The sequence below is a fragment of the Eulemur rufifrons genome, chromosome 2 (genome assembly GCF_041146395.1).
Source record: "Eulemur rufifrons isolate Redbay chromosome 2, OSU_ERuf_1, whole genome shotgun sequence".
Taxonomy (NCBI): domain Eukaryota; kingdom Metazoa; phylum Chordata; class Mammalia; order Primates; family Lemuridae; genus Eulemur; species Eulemur rufifrons.
In genome coordinates, this window is record NC_090984.1 from 4,868,035 (window position 1) to 4,894,317 (window position 26,283).

At 38.4% G+C, this 26,283-nt stretch overlaps 2 protein-coding genes and 1 pseudogene across 2 annotated transcripts; 1 reads left to right on the top strand and 2 right to left on the bottom strand.

The window, feature by feature from the left end:
• Positions 1-26,283, top strand: part of LOC138399495 (cytochrome P450 4F2-like) — an 859,494-nt pseudogene that overhangs the window by 272,540 nt on the left and 560,671 nt on the right.
• Positions 3,432-4,355, bottom strand: LOC138380878 (olfactory receptor 7A10-like). Its single transcript, XM_069465340.1, has one exon. It carries the CDS (start codon positions 4,353-4,355, stop codon positions 3,432-3,434), a length of 924 nt encoding a protein of 307 aa, XP_069321441.1.
• On the bottom strand, positions 20,798-21,736 carry LOC138380879 (olfactory receptor 7A10-like). Its single transcript, XM_069465341.1, has one exon. It carries the CDS (start codon positions 21,734-21,736, stop codon positions 20,798-20,800), a length of 939 nt encoding a protein of 312 aa, XP_069321442.1.

The window sequence follows — 26,283 nt, forward strand, 5'->3', positions numbered from 1 at the left end:
AATCTCTTCGCTTGCGCTAGGCTGGTTTGGCTTTCAGGTGGTCTCTGGGTAAACGTTGTCTGTTTTCATTCTCTCTGAACTTTTCCTGCAGGACTGACTTGGCTCTCAGACTCACCTGTGTGGGGTCTCTGAGAGGAAGGGGTCCATGTGGAAGTCTGAATTCTATCCTGGACTGTTGGGGATGGAGACCAAAACTCCATCCCCAGACAAGACAGAAGGGAGGAGTGAAGCATAATCAGAAGGAGGACTGCAAAAGATTGAACAATATTCCATCCATACCTAGGCTGTACATTCTTAAGGACAACAGCAGATGACATATACTGAATTTACCGCTCCTTATATCTGCCAATTAGGCATATTTCCCTCTTGCTATTCCAACACCTGAGCACCTGGTTTCTCTGTGTGGCACTGTTCTAAAAAGAAAGAAAAATTTTCCTGCTGATTCTGTTCCCAAGACACCAGGTGAGAATTCAGGTGAATCCAGTATATTACTCCTTCTCTTTCAGCTCTGTGCCCTTGGGAGGTCTAACCTCATTAGCAACTTGACCCAAATTTTGATGAAAACTTCCTCCAAAGTCAAAGACTGAGCAACTAGGTCTTACTACTCTTTACTAGTCTGTATTTGGTCACTTGGATCTTCAAAGTATTGACTTGGCTTGGGGACACGGCTGTTGACATCTGCAGAAAATTGCTATTCCCTCTCCTACAGGGAAGAAGAGCATGTTCACTTGCTATAAAACCATGGGTCCGCACTACAGTCCTGGCTTCAAGACTTTTAACGAAGCAATTAGGAAGTCTATGCTTATAAAATAAGTAAGGAGTTGTCTTTCAGTCCTTTCCACTTGAAATATTTTGCAATTACATGAGATATATTTAGACCTTTTCATGAACTATGGACTGAAGTTGGAATCTTGTATGGTTTGTCTCATTTAATGCCACATTTAATGTGTCTTATTTTAATACATTTCCATTCTATGAGGCCATACTATTGGGATTTGGGCTCAGCGCGTCAAGTGACCTGCCCAAAGTTACAAGTTGAGTCATGGATGAGCTTCGGTGGATCACCACCAAAATGATTCCAGTTCTATAGGTCCGTGGTTCTCCCAGGGGATGACTGTGCCTGCAGGAGCCACTTGGCAATGTCTGGTGAAATTTTGATTTTCACAGCTGGGGATGTGCTACTGCAACTAATGAATTTAAGCATGCTGTTCAACATCCTACAATGGACAGGCAAGCCCACAACCCAAAAAAATATTTTACAGAATTGTTAATACTTGGGAGATTGGGCGAGTATTTTAGTCCAGGACTTCTTCAACTCCAATATGTATATGATTCAGCTGAGGGTCTTGTTCAAGTGCGGATTCTTATTTGGGGCAATCAGCACAGGTTAAGGCACTCTGCATTTGCAACTATTTCCCTGTTGATGTTAACGCTGCTCGCCCTGTTCTGTGGACCACTCTCTGAGTATCAAGGCAGCATGTGGTCCAGTGTGAAAGGGAGGTATAATTATGTGGAGGCCTTTTCCACCAAGAAGCCTACCACACACCTCCTGTCTGACTTCAGGAGGATGAACCCTTCCTTGGACTGGTAGCTCAGCTTTTGCATAAACAATTGTACATGTGCCTCTTGAGTGCTTTACCCAGGGGAGCCAGTGAAACTTTTAGGAATTCCACCTTCTTTATGGAGTTTATGTGGAAATTAAGTAATATTTTTAATTAATTTTTTTATTTCAAAATATTATGGGGTTACAAATGCCTTGGTCACATAAGTTGCCTTTGCACCACCTGAGTCAAAGCCACAAGCATGCCCATTCCTCAGACAGCACGTACTGCACTAGGTGTGAATTTACCCATCCCATCCTCCCACTCCCGCCTGCCTGATCCCCAATCAATGTTACTTCCATATGTGCACATGTGTTGATCGATTAGTGCCAAATTAATGATGAGTACTTGTGGTGTTTGTTTTTCCATTCTTGTGATAAGTAATATTTTACAGCTTAGTGGAAGTTACCTGGAATACACAGCTGTTCATGGATAGCAGCTACTGTGACTGTGTAATAGTTACCCATAAACTAAGCTCACCGTGACATTAGAAATTATCTTGGGTCAGGAAGTGAGTCTAGCATTGCTCTCCTCCTGGGACATAGGAAGTTGTGATTTTGAAGAGAAACCTCCTCCTAGGTCACTGTGCAGGGATCAAAGTGCTTGAGAGCCTAACAGTCTAAGCTCTGTTGTGCTCGGGTTATTATACCTGTTGCCCTCGTGCTGGTTCCAGATAGTCACATTAGGAATTTTAGATTCTTTTAAGCTCTTCTACTATTTCTATATTGTACTCAAGAATATCTAAAAAGTTGAAGTTCAAAGCAGACATTCAAGCTCTTGCATGAGTCATTTTTGACCATGAAGACTGAAGACAGTTTACAGTAAAAGGAATAAGGCAGCTGAAGATGAGGTAAATACACATATTGTGCATTTTCCTATAGTTCAATGCTTGTGACAAAGTTCTTTAAAGGGGGAGACGTGTTAGGAAATGGTAGGAATCCTACCTGTATGTAGCACTGGGATATTTTAAGCAGAAACAGCAAGATGATACAGTAAAATAATATAGACCACGACACCAAATCTTTCACTGCCATGAAAAAAATGTTGTCACGATGGACACCAAGTTTCCAAACTTCTGTGAGTAGATGAACATCACGACAACAGATCTTCCACAGTCATTCAATGTGTGCCTGAAAATCTTACTCTGCCCTCTTTAAGGCCATCTCTGACTCCAAGTCATTCTAAAGTCAATTGATTCATGCAAACCTGTCTTTCTGTGTAGAGCACACTTGGAACACACATTTGATGAGCAATATTTGACTTCCTACTGTTTACAGGGAATATGGAAGACACTGTGGAAACTGAGATGAAAAGAGCACAGGATCCCATTGGGGAAAATAAAATGCCATCATCACCTATGAAACTCACTTCTATGTCAAAGTTTACATCATCAGGAGGAGAAGCTAAGGTGGTGACAGCGAAAGGAACGACGGAGTCCAAAGTAGAAAACCGTGGTCTTTTATTCATCTACATTCAAGTTGTATTAATGCCCTTATAGTTGCCAAGGGTGGTTGATTTCATAGGACTAGTACAACTCACCAGTACATGAGACAAATAGGAACGCCCAAGTTGTTTCTGACTGTAGTTTGTGAATAACATCAGGAAAGTAGGAAAATGACAGAGGGCAAAAGAGTTGGATATGAGAGAGCAGAAAGCTTTATGAAGGAATGGCATGAATTCAAAAAGAAGTTGAGGTCAAAGAAATTGAAACTCCAGAAAAATAAACAGAAGGAGCAAAGTCTACTTCAGTGATCTGATTATTGAATCACAATTTCTGGCTCTGAGGCTTAGAGCTCTGAAATCAATGGCACAACTTGAAAAATGGCCCTTTCATTGCATCCTTCTGAAAAGTCGTTTCAGAGCCCTCTTTATGTCTTTATTCCTCAGGCTGTAGATGAAGGGGTTCAGCATGGGAGTGACCACCGTGTACATCACCGAGGCTGTTGCGCTGGAGTGTGAGTTGTGTGTAGCAGAGCTGAGGTACACCCCAAGGCATGTACAATAAAATAAGGAGACGACCGCGAGGTGAGATGCACAGGTGGAAAATGCTTTACACTTCCCCTGAGCCGAGGAGATTGCACGTACGGAGGAAACTATCTTAGAGTAAGAGTAAAGGATCCCAGTAAGGCACCCCCCACCCAGCAGCATCACTGCCAAATACATCACCACGTCATTAAGGAAGGTGTCCGAACAGGCAAGGTGGATTATCTGATTGAGTTCACAGAAAAAGTGGGGCATTTCCAAGTCTGTACAGAAGGTTAACCGCAACACCATTAAGCTTTGTAACAAGGAATTCAGGACACTCAGGATCCAGGACACCAGAACAAGAAGTGCACAGAGCCTGGGGTTCATGATGACTGCATAGTGCAGGGGGTGACAGATGGCCACAAACCGGTCATAGGCCATCACGGTCAGGATGAAGTTGTCCAGTCCTACAAAGAGCAAGAAAAAGTCCATCTGGGTGATGCAGCCTGTGTAGGATATGACTTTGCTCCATGTCTGCACATTCAGCATCTCTGGGACAGTGGTGGACACAAAACAGATGTCTGCAAAGGACAGGTTGGAGAGGAAGAAGTACACGGGGCTGTGCAGGTGGGAGTCTGAGACTGTGGCCAGGATGAAGAGCAGGTTCCCAAGCACAGTGATCAGGTGCATGGACAGGAACAGCCCAAAGAGAATGGGTTGCAGTTCTGGGTCCTCTGAAAATCCCAGCAGAAGAAATTCTGAAATGCGTGTGTCATTCCCTAGATCCATGTGGTTGATGTGACTGACAAAAAAGAAAGAGAAAGAGAACATGACAATTATGCATTACAAACATGACAGAAATGCTCTCATTTATAGTCTACAGTAAAGAAGGTAATTTCTACGTTTAAAAGTTTATTTTTAACTTGAAAAATAAAGTTGTGTGTATTTGTTGTGTACAACGTGATGGCTAGAAGTATACATACGTTATGGAAAAGCTAAATCTAGTCAATTCACATGTGCATTAATTCCCTTAGTCACCATTTTTGTGGTGAGAACCATTATCCACTTTCTTATCATTTTTCAACAATAAAATACATCATCAACTATAGTCACCATGTTGTACATGTTTTTAATTTAATTTAATTTTCAATTTAATTTAATTCTTTCTTTATAACTGTGATATTATATGCTTTGACCAACATCTCCCAAATACCCCACCCCAACTGCCTCAGCCTCTGGTAACCTCCATTCACAAGAAGTTAATGTCAATAATTTGTGTGTGAATCTTGTCCCTGTTAGGGGATCCCTTGACCATCTCGGAATAGGAACTCCTGTCCCACTCTCAGCCTTTCCCTGAGGGCATGTATTCAAAAGTTGCAATTAGAAAATCTTTCGTGCCTTTGGAGAATCTGAAGAGAATTTTGACATGTTCCAGGCATTATCTATCTAGACAGTGAGTTAACGGTGCTAGAAAACAAAAGTCCCTACAATAGAGTGACAGAGAATGATAAAAGCAAATTTAAAAAATACCACATACTATTGTCAGATGGTGATGAATCCTCGGAAGAACAAGAAAGGAGGTAAAAAGGAAAGTGCGAATGGGGTGGTATTTTTCACTGGGCAATCAGGAAAGACCAGCAGACAAGGTCACAGCTGAGCAGAGACCACAATGAAGGCAGGGCAGGAGGCACCATGTTCCCTGCAGAAGGAAGTTGTGTGTGTGAGGCAGAAGAAACGACCAATGGCAGACCCTTAGGAATGTGCTTGTTTCAGATGTTCAGGACCAACAAGGAAGCCAGTGTGGCAGGGGAATGAGCAAGAGGAGAGTGATGAGAGAAGGTGTCAGAGGTGGTTGAGGACGGAGGTGGCCTTGTCGCTGCTGAAACATGCTGACACAAGGAGTCCCTCTGTCCAGATGTTGTTGCATTTGCTCTTCATTAATTTAGTTGCAAAGGTGTCCCATGGATTGAAATGCATCCCCTGTATATTCCCTGCTGTAGCCTTGAGTTCTGGCCTTTAGGAGTTACCTTTTGGAATATAGTGACCCCAAGTGACCATTCTCTGAAACCGGCTCTCACCCTAAGGGTATTCATACACAAGTGTGTGCGCGCGCGCACACACACACACACACACACACACACACAGAACACATACACAGAAGCAGCACACCCTGCCCTCCTGAGGCCATGTTTTGCCTATGTTCTTCCCACCTTGGTCACACTGGGCTCCATATCCACATCCAGAAATTGTTACCAGGCAAGTGGTCAATATCAAATTATGTTTCCTGGATAAAATACAGAAATGATACCCAGGAATTCCAATTTGGAAATCTCCCATACACATGTAACCCTAAAGACTCAAATATGGTATGGCCAGTTTCTGCCTTGTGATAAAAAAAAAAAAAAAAAAAAAAAATCTGTCCAATGAACAGAGAAAGAAGAAGTAATTTGACCTGAGTGGGGGAAAAGATCTAATAAGCTGAGGTGATCCCTGAGAGACAGTAAGGAAAATAAACTTCCTTAGTTTTGGAGACTTCCCAACTCCTCGGTATCCCCTTGATGCTCAGCAAAAATAATAAAATACAAGGATAAGTCTACTAAGTGACAAATATAATGATGTTTTTTTCTGTGTCAAGACACTTACAGATAGAAAAACCAATGGAAAAAAAGGAATAAATGGTATAATCAAATAATTCAAAAAAGGAAATATACAAAGAACCACTAAGTTTAGGCATTTACATGTGAAACAGTAGAGGACTTTCTGGGCTGTGTGTGTGTGCGTGTGTGTGTGTGTATTTTAAGTTTATTGGACCAATTTTTTTTTTTTATTTCATCTTGTTATGGGGGATACAGAATTGCAGGTTACATACGTTGCTCCTGTACCGCCTTTCCCCCCAAGTCAGAGCTCCAGGCGTGTCTGTTCCCCAGGTCGTGCACGTTGCACCCATCGTGTAGGTATATATCCCTCCCTTCCCCACCCCCCCCTTCCCAAGTCAGCACCTTCAAGTGTTACCACTCCCCAAACGGTGCGCAATGCACTCATTGTGTAGGCATACCCCCATCCCCTCCCCCACCCCCCACCTCAGTCTGATATCCGATTGGTGTCGTTCCCAGATTTGTATTTAGGTGATGATCAGGGAAACCAATTTTCTGGTGAGTACATGTGATGCTTGTTTTTCCATTCTTGGGATACTTCACTTAATATAATGGGTTCCGGCTGGGCGCGGTGGCTCACGCCTGTAATCCTAGCACTCTGGGAGGCCGAGGTGGGCGGATCGTTTGAGCTCAGGAGTTCGAGACCAGCCTGAGCAAGAGCGAGACCCCATCTCTACTAAAAATAGAAAGAAATTATATGGACAGCTAAAAATATATATAGAAAAAATTAGCCGGGCATGGTGGTGCATGCCTGTAGTCCCAGCTACTCGGGAGGCTGAGACAGGAGGATCGCTTGAGCTCAAGAGTTTGAGGTTGCTGTGAGCTAGGCTGACGCCACGGCACTCACTCTAGCCTGGGCAACAGAGTGAGACTCTGTCTCAAAAAAATATATATATATATATAATGGGTTCCAACTCTCTCCAGGAGAACCATAGAGATGTCGTATCTTCATCATTCCTTATAGCTGAGTAATATTCCATGGTATACATATACCACAGCTTACTAATCCAATCATGTATTGATGGGCATTTGGGTTGTTTCCACATCTTTGCTATTGTGAATTGTGCTGCTATAAACATCCGGGTACATGTGTCTTTGTTACAGAATGACCTTTTTTCCTTTGGGTATATGCCCAGTAATGGGATTGCTGGGTCAAATGGCAGGTCTACTTGAATCTGTTTAAGATACCTCCATAATGCTTTCCACAGGGGTTGCACTAGTTTGCAGTCCCACCAGCAGTGTATTAGTGTTCCTGTCTCTCCACACCCACGCCAACATGTGTTGTTTTGGGTTTTTTTGATAAAGGCCATTCTCATTGGAGTTAAGTGATATCTCATTGTGGTTTTGATTTGCATTTCTCTGATGATTAGGGATGTTGAGCATTTTTTCATATGTTTGTTAGCCATTCTTATATCTTCTTTCGAGAAGTTTCTTGGACCAATTTTTTATTATTATCATTCAGAGTCTCACCTTGCCACCCAGGTTAGAATGCATTGGCATCATTATAGCTCACTACAACCTCAAACTCCTGGGCTCAAGGGATCCTCCTGCTTCAGCCTCCTGAGTAGCTGGGAGTGCAGGTGTATGTCACTATATCTGACTAATTTCTTAAAATTTTTTGTAGAGATGGGGCTCTCACTATATTGCTCAGGCTGGTCAATTGGTTTTTGTATTTTATATGGTCTGATAGCAGATGAGGCAGCCCTTTTCTCATATTTCTTGTGTGACATTTTTTGTTGTTTTCATTATTCTTGATCTTTATATTTTGATCTCTTTTTTTGACAAATCCAATGGTCTCGCTCTAGTCCTGGTTCTGGTCTTCATCTCACATGCAAAGGCATCCCTAGGCCACACTCTATAAAATCCCATGCACACCGTGATAATTCATTCTCTCCTTCTGCCCAGAATAAACTCCTGTGTATCATTCATCCCTGAGGGCATTACATCATACACACATTTATTGCATTGCATTGTGTTCACCATTATAGTGAAAGATCCAAATGAGCCAGACTTTCACCTGCTTCAATTACTTTTTTTAATTTTTTTAAATTCAAAATATTAAGGTGGTACAAATGTATTAGGTTACATGGATTACTTTTGTAATGCTAGAGTCCTGGCTACAGGTGTGCCCGTCACCTAAATAGTGTTCATTGTACCCATTGTGTAGGTTTTTTCCCTTCTTTTGCTCACTCTCTCCTTGTTGATTTCCACTGGGTTTTATGTCCCTCTGTGCACATATATGCTCAGCAGTTAGTTCCGTCACAGAGGTATGTGAATATATGTGCATTATACAGAAAAAATTACAGCAATGGGAAGTTATGAAATAAAAAGAATGTCAGGGAATAAAGCCATGTTAAATTTATTGTTTCAAAACTACTGTATTAAATAAAATTGGATGGAACAAAAATTAAATGAAATAAGATATAAACTAATAATAATGTAATCATATCAAAATGGATTAATTATATAATTGGCAAGACCTAGACATAAAATTAAATAATATATAATGTTGCAGAATGATCTGGCACATAGCAAATATTCATTATTTATAGTATGAATTAGGAAATAAGTCACAGTATATATGGACACTTAGTATATGACAAGGCTGTATATCAATTTATTTGGGAAAGGCTGGAATGTTGAATAAAAGCTGGCATAAATGTCTGTCTACCTGGAAGGCATTGAACTTTATCCGTTGTCTCACATCTTATAAAGAAATATGTTTAAAGACCTCAGTATAAAAGGAAACAATACGTGCTACATGAATATGTAGGAAACTACATGCAAAATCTACATATAGGTAAACCATGTTAACCAAAGCAAGAAACAGAAGAAGACAGACAGATGCATATAGCTAATAAAATTTAAAAATTTTATGGCCAGAAATATCCTTTTAAAAGTCAATGAAGAAACAGTCTGCAAAAATCACTTGAAATGGAGATGACTGTAGAAAACCTGGGTAAACAATAACAAACAAATCAAATGGTGATCAGATATGTGCATCTTCACTCAAACCCAGTAATAGTTTAAGACAACAACAAAAAATCTCTCTCAAACCCCTCAATCTTAAAGGGTTTGGGAAGGAATCTTAATAAGCTGTCACACCTTGTGGGGTTGGAAATTTTAAACAGGTAGCAGAGGCAGAATTTTGCTGGCAGAAATGTGTCGTGTTATAAAATCTTGGTAAAACAATCTGGACAAAACTATAAACACTAAAAATGCAGATATTCATTACCTCAAGGTTTCTCAATCCCAGCACTACTGAAATTCTTGGTCAGATTATTCATTGTGATGGGGCCTGTCCTGTGCATTACATTATATTTCTCAGGTTCCCTCTTCTCTACCAACCCTTCCTCAGGTTGAGGGCCAAACATGGCATTGCTTACTGTACCCTAGGGTACAAAATCTCCCCCAAGAGAAAACCACACATCACTTTAGTTAGATGATAAACAGTGATTTCCAAATGATGGCTAAAGGTGATGCAACTTCTAGAAAAAGATCTAACACAAAAAGCCAAAGGGCTCAAATAACAATAACAGAGGTATGAAATAAATGAGAAATATATATATTATACATAGTGATTTATTTAGCCAAATCCTGCAGAAGAACCTTTTACATTTATAAAGCAATGAGGAGAAAAGAATATGAATGATAGATGCATTTGGCTACACAAGATTCATAAATGTTCACACATTCCCCTCACATATGTTGAAACTTGCATAAACTGCTGTTGTCAGGTAGTATATGGAAGGAAGTCATTGGTCTGGATCTTTCTCATCAATATGGAAACACGCAGATAATGCCCCTTTGTAAAAATGACAAAAAAAAAATTGCTTTCATTTCAGTGTATATTCCTCCACAGCCAATAGCTTATTTCTCTTCTCCACTTAATCGCAAAGACCCTTGGTCACATGTGCTACTTTTACTGGAACCATCTTAAATCCCACATTTGCTCTTCTAATTGGGCTTCCATTTTATTTAAGTCCATTACCATGACTTAATTGTCAATATTCACACTCCACTGCTGGGTTAAATGTCCACGTCTGTTTTCAGCATCATAAATAACTACATGCATCAATTAGTTAATCAAGGAAACAAACAAGTACAGCAATCTCTCTGCTATAGACTCAGTTGGATTTGCTCTCAGGTGACCTCAGTCACAGTGTCCATTCTCCCTGCCCCTTTCCTACAGGACTTCCTGGGTCTTGGGCTCACCTTGATGGGTTGATGAAAGGAAAGTCTCAGTGTGGAAGTCAGAATTCCTTCCTGGATGGTTGATGATGGAAACTGAAGCTCAGTCCCAAGATAATGCAGCAGGAAAAGATCAAGCATCAATACCTGATCCAGATGTAGGACTCCAAGAGGAGCAATCATGTCCCATCCAGCCCAGGGCTGTGTAGAGTGGGGACAACAGCAGGGGAGAAATTTCCAGCTTTGTATTCCACTCATTAGACACATTTCCCTGTTGTTAGTCCAACCCTGTGCACATCATTTCCCTCTGGGAGGTAGCCCTGCACCAAGAGGGATATTTTCTCTACATTCTCTGTTCTCAAGACACCAGATTAAACAGGAAGCGAATCCAGTCTTTGTTACCCCTTCTCCATGGACTTGCTTGTTGTCCAGAGACCTAACCTGTTAACACTGAACCCAACCCAGAGTGAAATTTTTCTCCAAAATCTAAACTCAGGAACCTGTCCTGACTAGGTCCTTTGGATCTCCAAAGCATTGACAGGTGATGGGAACACAGCCCCTGATATCTCCAGAGAATTGCTCTTCCCTTGTTCAGCAAGGGAGTGAATTGTGTTCTCTTGATGGAAAACCATGGGTACCAAATGCCTTGGCTTGCTTGATGAAGGTTTTGCTGAAGCAATTAAAAATTTCATACTTATAACTCAGGTTAAGAGCTGTCATTAAAGCCTTTACTTATGAGCAATTAGGAATTATCAGTTGTATTTAGATTTTTTTAATACAAGTTGCCCTAAGTATAGCCTCTTAGAAGTATTATCTTATTTAATTAAAATTTATTTTATAATATGCCATTTAAATTATATGTATTTATCATGTACATGATGTTTTGAAGTATATATACAGGTGGAATGGTTAGATCTAGCTAATTAATATATACATTACCTCACACCATTTTTGTGGTGAAGACATTAGTATCCATTCTCTTAGCATTTTTCAAGAATACAATTTATTTTCATTATATATAGTCACCATGATGTACAATAGATCTCTTGAGCTTATTCCTCCTAAGTGAAATTTTATATCCTTTTCCAAACATCTCCCATCACTCCTCTCTCTTCTGCCTGAGCCTCTGATAACAACTATACTATTCCATAATTCTATTACATCAACTATTTTAGATTCCAGATGAGTGAGATCATGCAATATTTGTCTCTCTGTTCCTAGCTTACTTCACTCAACATAATGTCCTCCAGATGTAGCCATGTTGGTGCAAATAACAGAATTTCTCTTGCTTTTATTTGAGGAAAATACTGTTGTTTATGCACATCATATTTTTAAATCAATTCCCCCATTTATGGAAGAACTTTAGATTGACTTCATATGTTGGCTACTGTGAATACAGCTGCAATAAACATGACAGTGCAGATATTTCTTTAACAGACTGTTTTCATTTCCTTTGGATATATACCCAGTGATGGATTTGATGCATGCTATTATAGTTCTATTCTGAATTTTCTGAGACACTTTCATACTGTTTTCCATAACGACTGTACTAATTTACTTTCCCCCAACCATGTGAGAGTTTCCCTTTCTCCATATCCTCATTAACATTTGTTATTTTTCACTGTTTTGATAGTAGTCATGGTGACTGAAATGAGGTGGTATGTCATAGTGGCTTTGATTTGCATTTTTCAGATGATTACAGAGCTTGAGCATTTTTTCATGTACCTCTTGGCCATTTGCTTATATTGTTGTTAGAAATGTCTTTTCAGGTGTTTTACCCATTTTTTATTGTTTTCCCATTTTCCCCTTTTCATTTATTTTAATAGATTTGTGGGGTATAAGCTGTGTTCTATGTATGTAATGTATAATTACTTATTTTAAAATCACATTATTTTGGTTTTTTGCTATTGGCTTGAGTTCCTTGTATATTCTGGATATTAATCCCTTGCCAAATGTACAGTTTGCAAATATTTTCTCCCCTTCTGTTGATTATCTCTTGGATCTGACAATTATATCTTTTGCTGTGGAGAAAATTTTTACTTTTGCTCAATCTCATTTATTTATTTCTGCTTTTGTTATCTATGTTTTAAAGTCTTATCCAAAAAATTCTTGCCTAGACCAATGTCATGAAGCCTTTCCCCTATGTTTTCTTCCAGTAGTTTCACAGTTTCACCTTCCATTTAACTTGTTTTCCCATTTTCAGTTGATTTTTGTACATGGTGAGTGAAAGGGGTCTGGTTTCATTCTTCTGCATTTACATGCCCAGTTTTCCAAGCACCATTTATTAAAGGGATTTTCCTTTCTTCAGTGTGTGTTCTTGGCACCTTCGCCAAAACTCAGTTGGTTGTAAACCGGGGAATTTATTTCTGAGTTTTCTACTCTGTTCCATGTATGTTTTTGTGCCAGTACCACGCTATTTTAGGTACTCTAGTTTTGTAGCATATTTTGAAGTCAGGTATTGTGATGCCCCCAGCTTGGTTCTTTTGCTCAAGCTTTTTGAGGTCATTTCTGTGTCATACAAATTGTAAGATTGTTTTTCTATTTCTGTGAAGAATGTCACTGCTATTTTGACTGGGATTCCTTTGAGTCTTAGATCACTTTAGGAATTAGGGGAAATTAGCAATATTAATCTTTCCGATCCATGAATATGGAATAGCTTTCCATTTATTTGTGTCTTCTTTGACTGCTTTCATCTTTTTTTAAAAATAGTTTTCATCGTAGAGATCCTTCCTCTCCTTGGTTAAATTTATTGGCTATTTATTTACTTAGTAGTTCCATTCATGTGGCTACAAATATGTAGCTACAGTAATTGGAATTGTTCTCTTGATTTCTTTTTCAGATAGTTTTGTGTTAGCATAGAAACACCACTGATTTTTGAATGTGTATTTTATATTTTTCAACTTTACTCTTTCATTTCTTAATTTTATTTTTGAGTCTTCTCTTTTTTTCTTAATTAGCTAACGCCTGCTGATTTTGTTAATCTTTAAAAAAAAAAAAACTTAGTTTTATTGATATTTTCTATTTTTTTCCTGGTCTCTGTTTCATTTATTTTTTACCCTGATCTTTATTATTTCCTTTCTTTTACTAACTTTGGCCTTAGTTTCCTCTTATTTTTCTAGTTCCTTGAAGTGCAGCCTTAGATTTTGTGATTTTTTTTCCCCTTTTTTTGCATTGATTGATTTCTGCAAACTTCCCTCTTACAGCTGCTTTTGCTGCCTTTCGTTGGTTTTCATATGTTGTGTTTTTATTTTTCTTTGTCTAAAGATACTTTTAATTTTCTCTCTTAACTTCTTCATTGAACCACTGATCACTTAGGAATTTACTTGTTAATTTCCATGTATTTATGAATTATCTTTTTTTTATTTCAGCATATTATGGGGGTACAAATGTTTAGGTTACATATATTGCCCTTCCACCCCCACCCCAAGTCAGAGCTTCAAGTGTATCCATCCCCCAGACAGTACGCATGTGACTCATTATGTATGTATATGCCCATTCCCTCCGAAGAATTTTCTGAAATGTCTTGTTATTCATTCTTAGTTTCATACCATGTGGTTGGAAAATATACTTGATGTATATTTTCTGTATTCTCAAATTTGTTAAGACTTGTTTTATGATCTACTATGTGACCTATATGGAGGATGTTTGGTGTGTGCTTGAGAAAAGTGTATATTCTAATGGTGTTGAAAGAAATATCTCTGTATGTCTGTTAGGTCCCTTGTATTTATCTCCAATGTTTCCTTATCGGGTTTCTACCTACATGATCTAGCCTTTGCTGAAAATGAGGAGTTAAAGTTTCTTACAATTATTGTATTGCTGCATATTTCTCCCTTCAGACTTATATATTTTTTATTTATTTAGATGTCCTAACGTTGAGTGCATATATACTTATAATTGTTATATGCCCTTGATGAATTGACCCTTTTATCTTGATAGAATAACCTTTTGTTTCTTTTTACACTTTTTGACCTAGAATCTATTTTTTCTGATATAAGCAAAGCTACTCCTGCTCTCTGTTACCATTTGCACTATCTTTTTTTTGATGTGATCTCTTCACGTTTAGTCCATTTTTGTTCTTGCAGGTGAAGCGAGTCTCTTGTAGACAGCATATACTTGGGCTGTTTTTGTTGTTGTTGTTGATTATCCATTCAGCTACTCTTTGTCTTTTGATTGGAGACTTTAATTTATGTGCAACCTGGGTAATTATTGACACATAAGGACTTACTATTGCCATTTTGTTAATTGTTTTCTGGTTGTTCTATAGATCATTTGTTCCTTTCTTCCTCTCTTGTGCCTTCTTTTGTGATTAAGTGATTTTCTCTAGTGCTATGCTTTGAATATTTACTTTTTATCTTTTCCTTATCTACTATATACTTTTTCTTTGTGGTTACTATAAGATTTACATAAAACATCTTATAGTTACCACATGCTATTTTAGTCTGGTAACATTGATTACATATCAAAACCCTACATTTTAATGCCACTCCTCCACTCAACGAAATTTTATGGTTTTGTTGTCAAGATTTAAATGTTTTACATTTTACCAAACCAACATAACACTGATAGCAAAACCAGGAAAGGATGCAACAACAAAAAAAAAACTACAGACCAATATCCCTTATGAATATAGATACAAAAATTCTCAATAAAATCCTAGCAAATCGAATCCAAGTGCTTATCAAAAAAATAATCCATCATGACCAAGTGGGCTTCATCCCAGAGATGCAGGGATGGTTTAACATACACAAATCTATAAATGTAATTCACCACATAAATAGAAGCAAAAATAAAGACCATATGATCCTCTCAGTAGATGTAGAAAAAGCATTTGACAAAATTCAACACCCTTTTATGATAAGAATGCTTAACAAAATAAGCATAGATGGGGCCTACCTAAAAATGATACAAGCCATATATGACAAACCCACAGCCAACATCATACTGAATGGGGAAAAATTGAAAGCATTCCCACTTAGAACTGGAACCAGACAAGGCTGCCCACTGTCCCCATTACTTTTCAACATAATATTGGCAGTCCTTGCGAGAGTCATCAGTCAAGAGAGCAGAATCAAGGGAGTCCAAATAGGGACAGGAGAGATCAAACTCTCACTCTTTGCTGATGATGATATTATATCCAGAAAACCCCAAGGCTTCAACCAAGAGACTCCTGGAATTGATCAATGAATTCAGTAAAGTCTCAGGATACAAAATCAACACACACAAATCAGAGGCATTCATATATGCCGTTAACAGTCAAATGGAGAACCAAATTAAGGACTCAGTACCCTTCAAAATAGCAACAAAGAAAATAAAATACCTAGGAATATATTTAACTAAGGAAGTAAAGGACCTTTATAGGGAGAACTACGAAACACTGAGGAAGGAAATCGCAGAGCATGTAAATAGGTGGAAAACCATACCATGCTCATGGATCGGAAGAATTAATATTGTTAAAATGTCTATATTGCCCAAAGTGATCTACAGATTCAATGCAATCCCTATTAAATTACCAACATCATTTTTCACAGATATAGAAAAAATAATTTTATGCTTTGTATTGAACCAGAGAAGACCCTGTGTAGCAAAAGCAATTTTAAACAATAAAAACAAAATGGGAGGTATTAATTTGCCAGACTTCAAACTATACTACAAGGCTGTGGTTATTAAAACCGCTTGGTATTGGCATAAGTGCAAGGACATAGAGCAGTGGAACAGAACAGAAAATCCAAATATAAAACCATCCTCAAATAGCCACCTAATCTTTGACAAAGCAGACAAAAACATACTCTGGGGAAAAGATTCCTTATTCAATAAATGGTGCTGGGAAAACTGGACAGCCAAGACTGAAACAGGACCCACAGCTTTCACCTCTCACAAAAATCAAATCACGGTGGATAACAGACTTAAACCTTAGGAGCAAAACTATTAGAATTCTAGAAGAAAATGTAGGAAACATTGGCTATAAGGAATGATGAAGATACGACATCTCTATGGTTCTCCTGGAGAGAGTTGGAACTCATTATATTAAGTGAACTATCTCAAGAATGGAAAAACAAGCATCACATGTACTCACCAGAAAATTGGTTTCCCTGATCATCACCTAAATACAAATCTGGGAACGACACCAATTGGATATCAGACTGAGGTGGGGGGTGGGGGAGGGGATGGGGGTATGCCTACACAATGAGTGCATTGCACACCGTTTGGGTATTGGTAATGCTTGAAGGTGCTGACTCGGGAAGGGGGGGTGGGGAAGGGAGGGATATATACCTACATGATGGTGCAACGCACACGACCTGGGGAACAGACACGCCTGGAGCTCTGACTTGGGGGAAAAGGCAGTACAGGAGCAACGTATGTAACCTGCAATTCTGTATCCGCCATAACAAGATGAAATAAAAAAAAAATGTAGGAAACACACTTATAGACATTGGCCTAGGAAAAGAATTTATGAACAAGACCCCTAAGGCAATCACAGCAAAACAAAAATAAATAAATGGGACGTGATTAAATTAAAAAGCTTCTGCACAGCCAAAGAAACAGTCAAGAGAGTAAACAGACAACCTACAGAATGGGAAAAAATTTTTGCATACTGCACATCAGATAAAGGACTGATAACAAGAATCTATTTAGAACTCAGGAAAATCAGTAAGAAAAAATCAAACAACCCTATCAAAAAGTGGGCAAATGACATGAATAGAAATTTCTCAAAGGAAGATATAAGAATGGCTAACAAACATATGAAACAATGCTCAATATCTCTAATCATCAGGGAAATGCAAATCAAAACCACAATGTGATGTCATTTAACTCCAGTGAGAATGGCCTTTATCAAAAAGTCCCAAAACAATACGTGTTGGTATGGATGCAGAGAGACAGGAACACTCATACACTGGTGGTGGGCCTGCAAACTAGTGCAACCCCTGCGGAAAGCATCATGGAGATACCTTGAACAGATTCAAGTAGACCTACCATTTGATCCAGCAATCCCATTATTGGGCATCTACCCAAAAGAACAAAAGTCATTCTATAAAAAAGACACCTGTACCCGAATGTTTATAGCAGCACAATTCACAATTGCAAAGATGAGGAAACAACCCAAGTGCCCATCAATACATGAGTGGATTAATACAATGTGGTATATGTATACCATGGAGTATTACTCAGCTATAAGAAATAATGGTGACAGACAATCTCTTTTGTTCTCTTGGAGAGAGTTAGAACCCATTCTATTAAGTGAAGTATCCCAAAAATGGAAAAATAAGCACCACATGTACTCACGAGCAAATTGGTTTCCCTGATCACCACCTAAGTGCACATTTGGGAATAACACCAATTGGGTATCAGATGGAGGTGGGGGTTGGGGGGAGGGGATGGGTGTATACCTACATGATGAGTGCGATGCGCACTGTCTGGGGAATGGACATGCTTGAAGCTCTGACTCAGGGGGATGTGGGGGCATGGGCAATATATATAACCTGAACTTTTGTACCCCCATAATAAGCTGAAATAAAATAAACAATAAATAAATAAATAAAAACAACAAAAAAAGAGGGTAACCAAAAAAAAAGATTTAAATGTTTTTAGATTGTGTATCCTTTAGAAAATTAAGAGCTACTATTTTTATTTAGCTTTCTCTTACATGCAGTTGAATGCAATGCATAAGTTGCTACACTGTTGATAATAAATTTTTGAACATGTGATACCCATAAAATATCTACATGGGGATTAATATTGGTTATAGTCCATGTGTAATTTGTAACAATGGAAGAATTGTAGAGTATTCCTGTTCTTTATGGGAGTGCACACAAAGAAATGACTGGACAAATTAGAATACCTCCTTAGGAGAACTACTTACTTCCAGAATAATGCAGAAAATGTCAGAGCATGGCCAGAGGAAGAAAATAACATTGTTCTGTTTTATGCATAAGTAAAGACTTAGTGGTCATGAAACCAATATTCAGCTAAAGAGTATGCTGTCATTGCTTCTTGCACGTAAATTCATGCTTTTCCTTCTGGGTACCTTGGGGTCTCTAGTTTCTCTAATCTCTTCTCAAACCTTCCATCAGAACTATATACTGAAACTTACTCCTCAATTTTCTCTCAACCTTCAACTTCTTATATCTCTGTGGTCTATTTAGATTTCAAATGCCACCCACTCCAATAAAGACTCCCTCAACAAATACAAGTACCAAGATGGAAAACTTTATGAATATGGTAAATAGCAGTTCAGTCAAAAAAAAAAAAAAAACAGTGTATCTATGAAGATGTCATCAGTAACCTCAGTGAAGCAACATTTCTCCAGCTCTGTTAGTCAATGAGTTAGATATAAGGTCCCTGGATCGATGTAATATCTAGAAGGAAAATGGATATTTCTTCTCTGCTTAGGAATGGTGAGCTAGAGGTAAGGAGCAGACAATAATATTTACAGGGGTGGTAGATCTCCTGAAATAGAATTTCCAAAGATGCTTATTAAACACGTACATTAACTCTCAATTTCTCATCTAAGATCATCCAGCTATGGAAGGAGGAGTTGAAAGGAGCCACCATTTAAAGCTTGAGCCAGATTGAGGAGTTTTAATTTGCTTTGCCCTATAGAATATGCTGGTATGGTCAGGGTGCCTGAAGGGGCTTTGGGGCATTTGTGCTGCTCTTTCTTGGAACCCAGCCCCAGCCACGTAAACATATACAGGCATGACTGCCATAGGGTATCTGGAAGAGAAACTTCTTTTTCTAGGCAAGATCACCCTAGATCACCCAACCATTACCTGAGTCCTTAATATATATGAAACCCAGACAAGATCAGCAGAGCCGCCCACAGCTGAGTACAGATTCATGAGGAGACCAGGACAGTGTAGAAAGACTCCCCACTATACAATCATTTTTTCATTAATAAAGGCATTATGGGCTGAGTGCAGTGGTTCATGCCTGTAATCTTAGCATTCTGGGAGGCCAAGGAAAGAGCTTTGACCTCAGAAGTTTGAGGTTGCAGTGAGCTATAACTGACGCCATTGCACTTTACCCAGGGTGACAGAGCGAGACCCTGTCACAAAAAAAAAAAAAAAAACAATAAAGGCCTTATGTTAAATCACGTGTTGTTGGATAGTCTGTTATGTAGCAGCTGCTAACTGATACAATATCTGAACAAAACAGAACTCAGAGTAATTAAAATAATTTGCTACTTTGTATTTTGGCCTTTATTCTGATATTTGAAGACTACATTCATGATTATTGTGTTACTCATATTTTAGAATATTATACTAAAAAGTTACTACTACATGGAGGTTTCTTTCCAGGTAATCAGGGGAGGTTGGAAGGACATGTATGTTTGTAATAGTGTAACCCTGAATCTAATGACAGGACAGAAATTCAAACTCTCTTGTGAGGAATCCTTTGACATTAAGTTTAAAGAGATTTCTTATCATAAGGGAGATTTATGATAATCGATATTGAAATGGCTCATTCGCCACCCATTTAATGATTATGGAAAATTTAGAAAAGCTGGTGCTAGTTCATTGGTAGCAATGTGAGGACTCATATATGTATGCAGAACTGGAAAGATAATTCAGTAATAAAACATAAAAACACCCAACCCACCTTTGAATGCAAAGAACCATCCCTCTTTATAGATGAACAGTCTTCCATATTTCAATAAGTAGATGTAAAGAATGAAAAAGAAATATTTTCCATCAACACAAAATGTACAATTTAAAATTTACTTCTTTTTATTTAAATATGTCTTTGACTCTAAAGCCATTTATTGAAATGTGTCTTGTGATATAGACTCCCCTTGGAGACATGTAGATGATAATCAGTTTGCCAAGCTGGTGTGTTAAATGATACATTGTCAGGAAGTACAGTTTAGGGAGTGACATACACAGGAATGATGGACACAAAATTGGAAAACTCTGGTGTAAGACTTTTCTTTACTATAAAATTATATAAACAACCTTAGTTGCCAAGTGTACTCTCTTTTCCCCCATAGGAGAACATAATATAACACATGATAGTTTTTGTTTTTTCAGTAGGAGACATTGAAAGTTACTGATTATATGTATTTCAGAAAAAAGTGATTCTTAAAAATCCATGTTGCTCCAAAATCTGAATGGGGATTTTTACATATTTCTGATCCACTTTTATTTGGGTTCAACATGTAAATATACTAAAATGGAAAAAAAAAGAGAACTACATAGACATCAAATGGAGCAGAAATCTTAATGAAGTGAGTTATTAATACTTAAATTGTATAAATAATTTGAAAGCAAACTCATGGAAATTCTAGAAGACAAATAGAAGAAATAAGTTCTAAATCCACAATTTGATCAGATTTTCTTCATTTCTGGTTGTGCCCTGTTATCACAGAGACTTCTTCAGCTCCAGGACAATTTATGCTTTACTAATCCCCCTCACAAGGAATCTTCTCAGAGCCCTCTTTATGTCATTATTCCTCAGGCTGTAAATGAAGGGGTTCAGCATGGGAGTGACCACCGTGTACATCACCGAGGCTGTTGCTCTGGAGTGTGAGTTGTGTGTAGCAGCAGAGCCAAGGTACACCCCTAGGCTTGTGCAGTAAAATAAGGAGACAACTGAGAGGTGAGATGCACAGGTGGAAAATGCTTTATACTTCCCCTGAGCCGAGGAGATTGCACGTGTGGAGGAAACTATTCTAGAGTAAGAGTAAAGGATACCAGTGAGGGTCCCACCACCCAGCACCACAGATGCCAGATACATCACCATGTCATTAAAGAAGGGGTCAGAGCAGGCAAGGTGGACCACCTGATTAAGTTCACAGAAGAAGTGGGGGATTTCCAACTCTGCACAGAAGGGCAGGGGCAACACCATTAAGCTTTGTAACAAAGAATTCAGGACACTCAGGATCCAGGACACCAGAACCAGCAGCCCACAGAGCCTGGGATTCATGATGACCGTGCACTGCAGTGGGTGACAGATGGCCCCAAACCGGTCATAGGCCATCATGGTCAGCGTAAAGATATCCAACCCTGCAAAGAGTGTGAAAAAGTACATCTGGGTGATGCAGCCTGTGTAGGATATGACTTTGCTCTGTGTCTGCACATTCACCAGCATCTTTGGGACAGTGGTGGACACAAAACAGATGTCTACAAAGGACAGGTTGGAGAGGAAGAAGTACACGGGGCTGTGCAGGTGGGAGTATGAGATTGTGGCCAGGATCATGATCAGGTTCCCAAGCACAGTGATCAGGAGCATGGAGAGGAACAGCCCACAAAGGATGCGTTGTAATTCTGGGTCCTCTGAAAATCCCAGAAGAAAAAACTCTGAAATTGGTGTATCATTCCTTGGAACCATGTGGTTGACGTGACTGATAAAAAAAAAAAAAAGAGAGAGAGAGAGAAACAGAACATGGCACAGGCATGCATTATAAACATATCAGAAATGCTCTCCTATATTCTACAGTAAAGGAGTTAATTTCTATTTTTGAAAGTTTATGTTTAAGTTGACAGAGTAGTATGTATTTATTCTGTACAACATGATGTTTTGAAATATATATACATGATGTTTTGAAGTATATATACATTATGAAATAGCTAAATCTAGTCAAAAACATCTACATTACTTGCTTAGTTACCATTTTTGTTGTGAAAACACTTATCTGCTGTCCTAGCATTTTTCAAGAACAAAATATATCATCATCTATAGTCACCATGTTTGTACATCTTCTGAACTTATTTCTTCTACATAACTATAATATTATATCCTTTGACCAACATCTCTCAAACTCCCTATCCCAACTTCCCCAGGCTCCAGTAACCTCCATTCCCAAGAAGATAATTTCTATATACTGTGTGTGAATCTTGTCCCTGTTAAGGGATCCCTTGACCATCTCTGATTAGGGACTCCTGTCCCACTCTCAACCTTTCCTTGGGGGCATTCATTCTATAGTTTTAATTAGAAAATCTTTCATGCATGTGAAGAATATAAAGTAAATTTTGACATGTTCCAGGCATTATCTAGACAGTGAGTGAATGGTGCTAGAAAACAAAATCCCTACAATTTAGTGACGGAGAATGATAAAAGCAAATAAATAATACCACATACTATTGTCAGATGGTGATGAATACTATGAGGAACAAGAAAGAAGGTAAAATGGAAAGTGTGAAGGGGGGTGCTATTTTTCCTAGGTGTTCTGGGAAGACCAGCAGACAAGGTCACAACTGAGCAGAGACCACAATGAAGGCAGGGCAGGAGGCACCATGTTCCCCGCAGAAGGAAGTCGTGTGTGCAAGACAGAAGAAACAACCAATGAATGACTCTGAGGAATGTACTTCTTTCAGATGTTCAAGGCCAACAAGGAAGCCAATGTGGCAGGGGAATGAGCAACAGGAGAGACATGACAGAAGCTGTCAGAGGATGTTGAGGAGGGAGTGGCCTTGAAGCTGCAGACACAGGGTGTCCCTCTGTCCAGATGTTGTTGTGTTTGTACTTCATTAATTTAGTTGCAAAGGTGTCCCATGGATTGAAATGTGTCCCTATATATTCATTGGTATAGCCTTGAGTTCTGGCCTTTATATAATATTGTAAGTTACCTTTTGGAATATACTGAGCCAAGGTCCCCATTCTCTGAAACCTGATCTCATCCTAAATTTATGCACACACACACACACACACACACACACACAAGCACACAGATCATATACATACAGTATGCCCTCCTGAGGCTGTGTTCCGCCCATGTTCTTCTCACCTCAGTCACACTGGGCTCCATATCTTTAACCAGAAACGAATGGATGCTAGACAATTTGTCAATTTCCAATTATGTTTCCTGGACAAAATACAGAAATGATACCCAGAAATTCCAGTTTGGAAATCTCCCATATACATGTAACCTTAGAACTCCATTTTGGCATGGAGACTCAGGCAGATCAACTGGTTTTTGTTTTTCACATGCAAAACATATCTTTTAATTTCTCTTGTATTTACCTAGGAATTGAATTACTGGGTCACATAGGTCCTATTTGTTCATAAGAAACTGCTGAACAATTCTCAAAAGTGATTTTATGGGGCAGCCCCTTTCTCATATTTTGTGTGGCATTTTTTCTTGTTTGTTATTCTTGGTCTTTACATTTTGATCTCTTTTTTTTTTTTTTTTTTTTTGACAAATCCAATAGTTACACTCTAGTCCTGGCTCTGGTCTTCATCTAACATGCAAAGACATCCCTAGACCATACTCTATAAAATCCTGCGCACACCATGGTAATCCTCTCCTTCTGCTTAGGGTATGCGCCTGTGTATGATTTATCCCTGAGAGCATTACATCACACACACAGCTATTGCATTCCATTGTGTTCACCATTAGATCAAAAGTTCCAAACGAACAGGAATTTCACCTGCTTTGATTACTTTGCTATTTTCACAGAGGTACATGGATACGTGTGCATTATATAGAAAACATTAAAACAATGAGAAGTTATGAAATAAAAAGAATGTCAGGGAACAGAGCCCCATTAACTTTATTATTTCAAATGTACTGTATTAAACAAAATTGGATGGGACAAAAATTAATTGAAATATGACAAAATAATAATAATTTAATAATATCAAAATGGATTGATTATATAATTGGCCATAACCTCTACATCAAGTTATAGAACATATAATTATCTCAGAATGCTCTGGCACATAACACATATTCATTGTTTATGGAATGGATCAGGAAACAAGTCTCAGTGTATGTGGATATTTAATACATGACAAGGCTGTATTTCAATTTAGTTGGAAAAGGCTGGATTACTGAATAAACGCTGGCATGAATGTCTATCAGCCTGGAAGATAATTAGGTTCAATCCCTGTCTCACATCTTACAAAAATTATCATATTTAAAGACCTTAATATAAAAGTAAAGAATACTTGTTACATGAATACGTAGAAAACTACATATGAAATCTACATCGTAGGCAAACCATTTTAACTGAGGCAAGAAACAGAAGTATGACTATATATCTATATTTATAAATAGATAAACTAAAAATTTTTGAAATTTTTTATGACCACACATATACTCTTAAAAATCAATGAGGAAACATTAATCTGCAAAAATCACTTGAAATGGTGATGACTGTAGAAAACTTGGTAAACAATAATAAGCAAAGCAAAATGGTGATCGTATATATGCATCTTTACTCAAACCAGTAATAGTTTAAGACAACAAAAAGAAATCTCATTGAAACCCCTCAGCCTGGGAAAATCTTAAAGAGCTGTCACATTGTGTGGGGTTCAAAGTTTTAAACAGATAGCAAAGGAGGACACCCCAATTTTGCTGGCAGAAATATGTAGTGCTGCAAAAACCTAAGAAAACAATCTAGACAAAACTATAAGTATTGAAAATACAGATATTCATTAACCGAAGTTTTGTCAGTGCCTGCACTACTGAAATTCTTGGTCAGGTAATTTATTGTGATGGGGTCTTTCCTGTGCATTACATTATGTTTCCCAGCATCCCTATTCTCTACCGACCCTTCCCCAGGTTGAAAGCCAAACAAGGCATTGCTCAATATCCCCTGGGGGACATAATCTCCCCCAGGAGAAATTCACACATCACCTTAGTGAGATGATAAACAGTGATTTACAAATGATGGCCAAAGGTGATGCAACTTCTGGAAATATATCTAATAAAAAAAGACAAAAGTCATAAATAGGAATGACAGAGGGGTGAAAACCAATGGGAAATATATACATGGCAGTTTATTTAGCCAAATTGTGCAGGAGCGCATTCTACATGTATAAAGCAATGAGGAAAACAAAATATGACTGACGGATGCATTTGCCTACACAAGATTCATAAACTTTCACAGATTCCCCTCACATACACTGAAACTTGCATGCAAGAACTAACTGGCATATGCCAAATGTGTTGAAACATTCCAATTCTTGATTTAAAAAATGCAATCAAAACCAGGAATAAAAACACCTAAACCCACCATGCAAAAGCAAAGGATGTGCACAAACTATTTGCAGTAGAGTGTTTCATGTCTGGCAAACACAAATATATTCAGCCACACTAGTAAGGAAACAACTGCAGACTAAAGGCCATTAGTATATGATATTTCACCTACTAAATAAATTTCCTATTTCATTTGAATACCCAGCATGAGAGAACATACTGCAAAATGTGTGCCTCACAAACTGCTGTTGTCAGGTACTATTTGGAAGGAATTCATTGGTCAGGATCTTTCTCATCAGTATGGAAATGCTCAGATAACACCCCTTTGTAAAAATGAAAAAATAATTGCCTTTATTTCAGTGTATATTCCTCCACAGCTAATAGCATATTTCTCTTCTCCAATTATTGCAAAGACCCTTGGTCACATGTTCTATTTTTACTGGAACCACCTTAAATGTCCCATGTCCTCTTCCAACTGGGCTTCCCTTACCATTACTTATCAACACTCACACTCCATGGCTGGGTTCAAGGTCCATGCCTGTTTTTAGCATTATAAATAAATACCTGAATCAATTAATTAATCAAGCAGCAATCTCTCTGCTCTAGACTTGGCTAGATTTGCTCTCAGGTGACCTCAGAGACATGGTCACAGCATCCATTCTCCCTGACCCTTTCCTTCAGGACCTCCTGCGTCTTGGACTCACCTTGATAGGTTTTCTGAAAGGAAGGTCTCAGTGTGGAAGCCAGAAATCCTCCCTGGATGGCTGATAATGAAAACTGAAGCTCAGTCCCAAGATAATGCAGAGGAAAATGTCCCTAATCCAGATGTAGGACTCCCAAGAGGAACAACTACATCCTATCCAGCCCAGGCCTGTGTATGCTGGGGAACAACAGCAAAGAGGGATATTTCCAGCTTCATATTCTGCTCATTAGGCACATTTCCCTCTTGTCATTC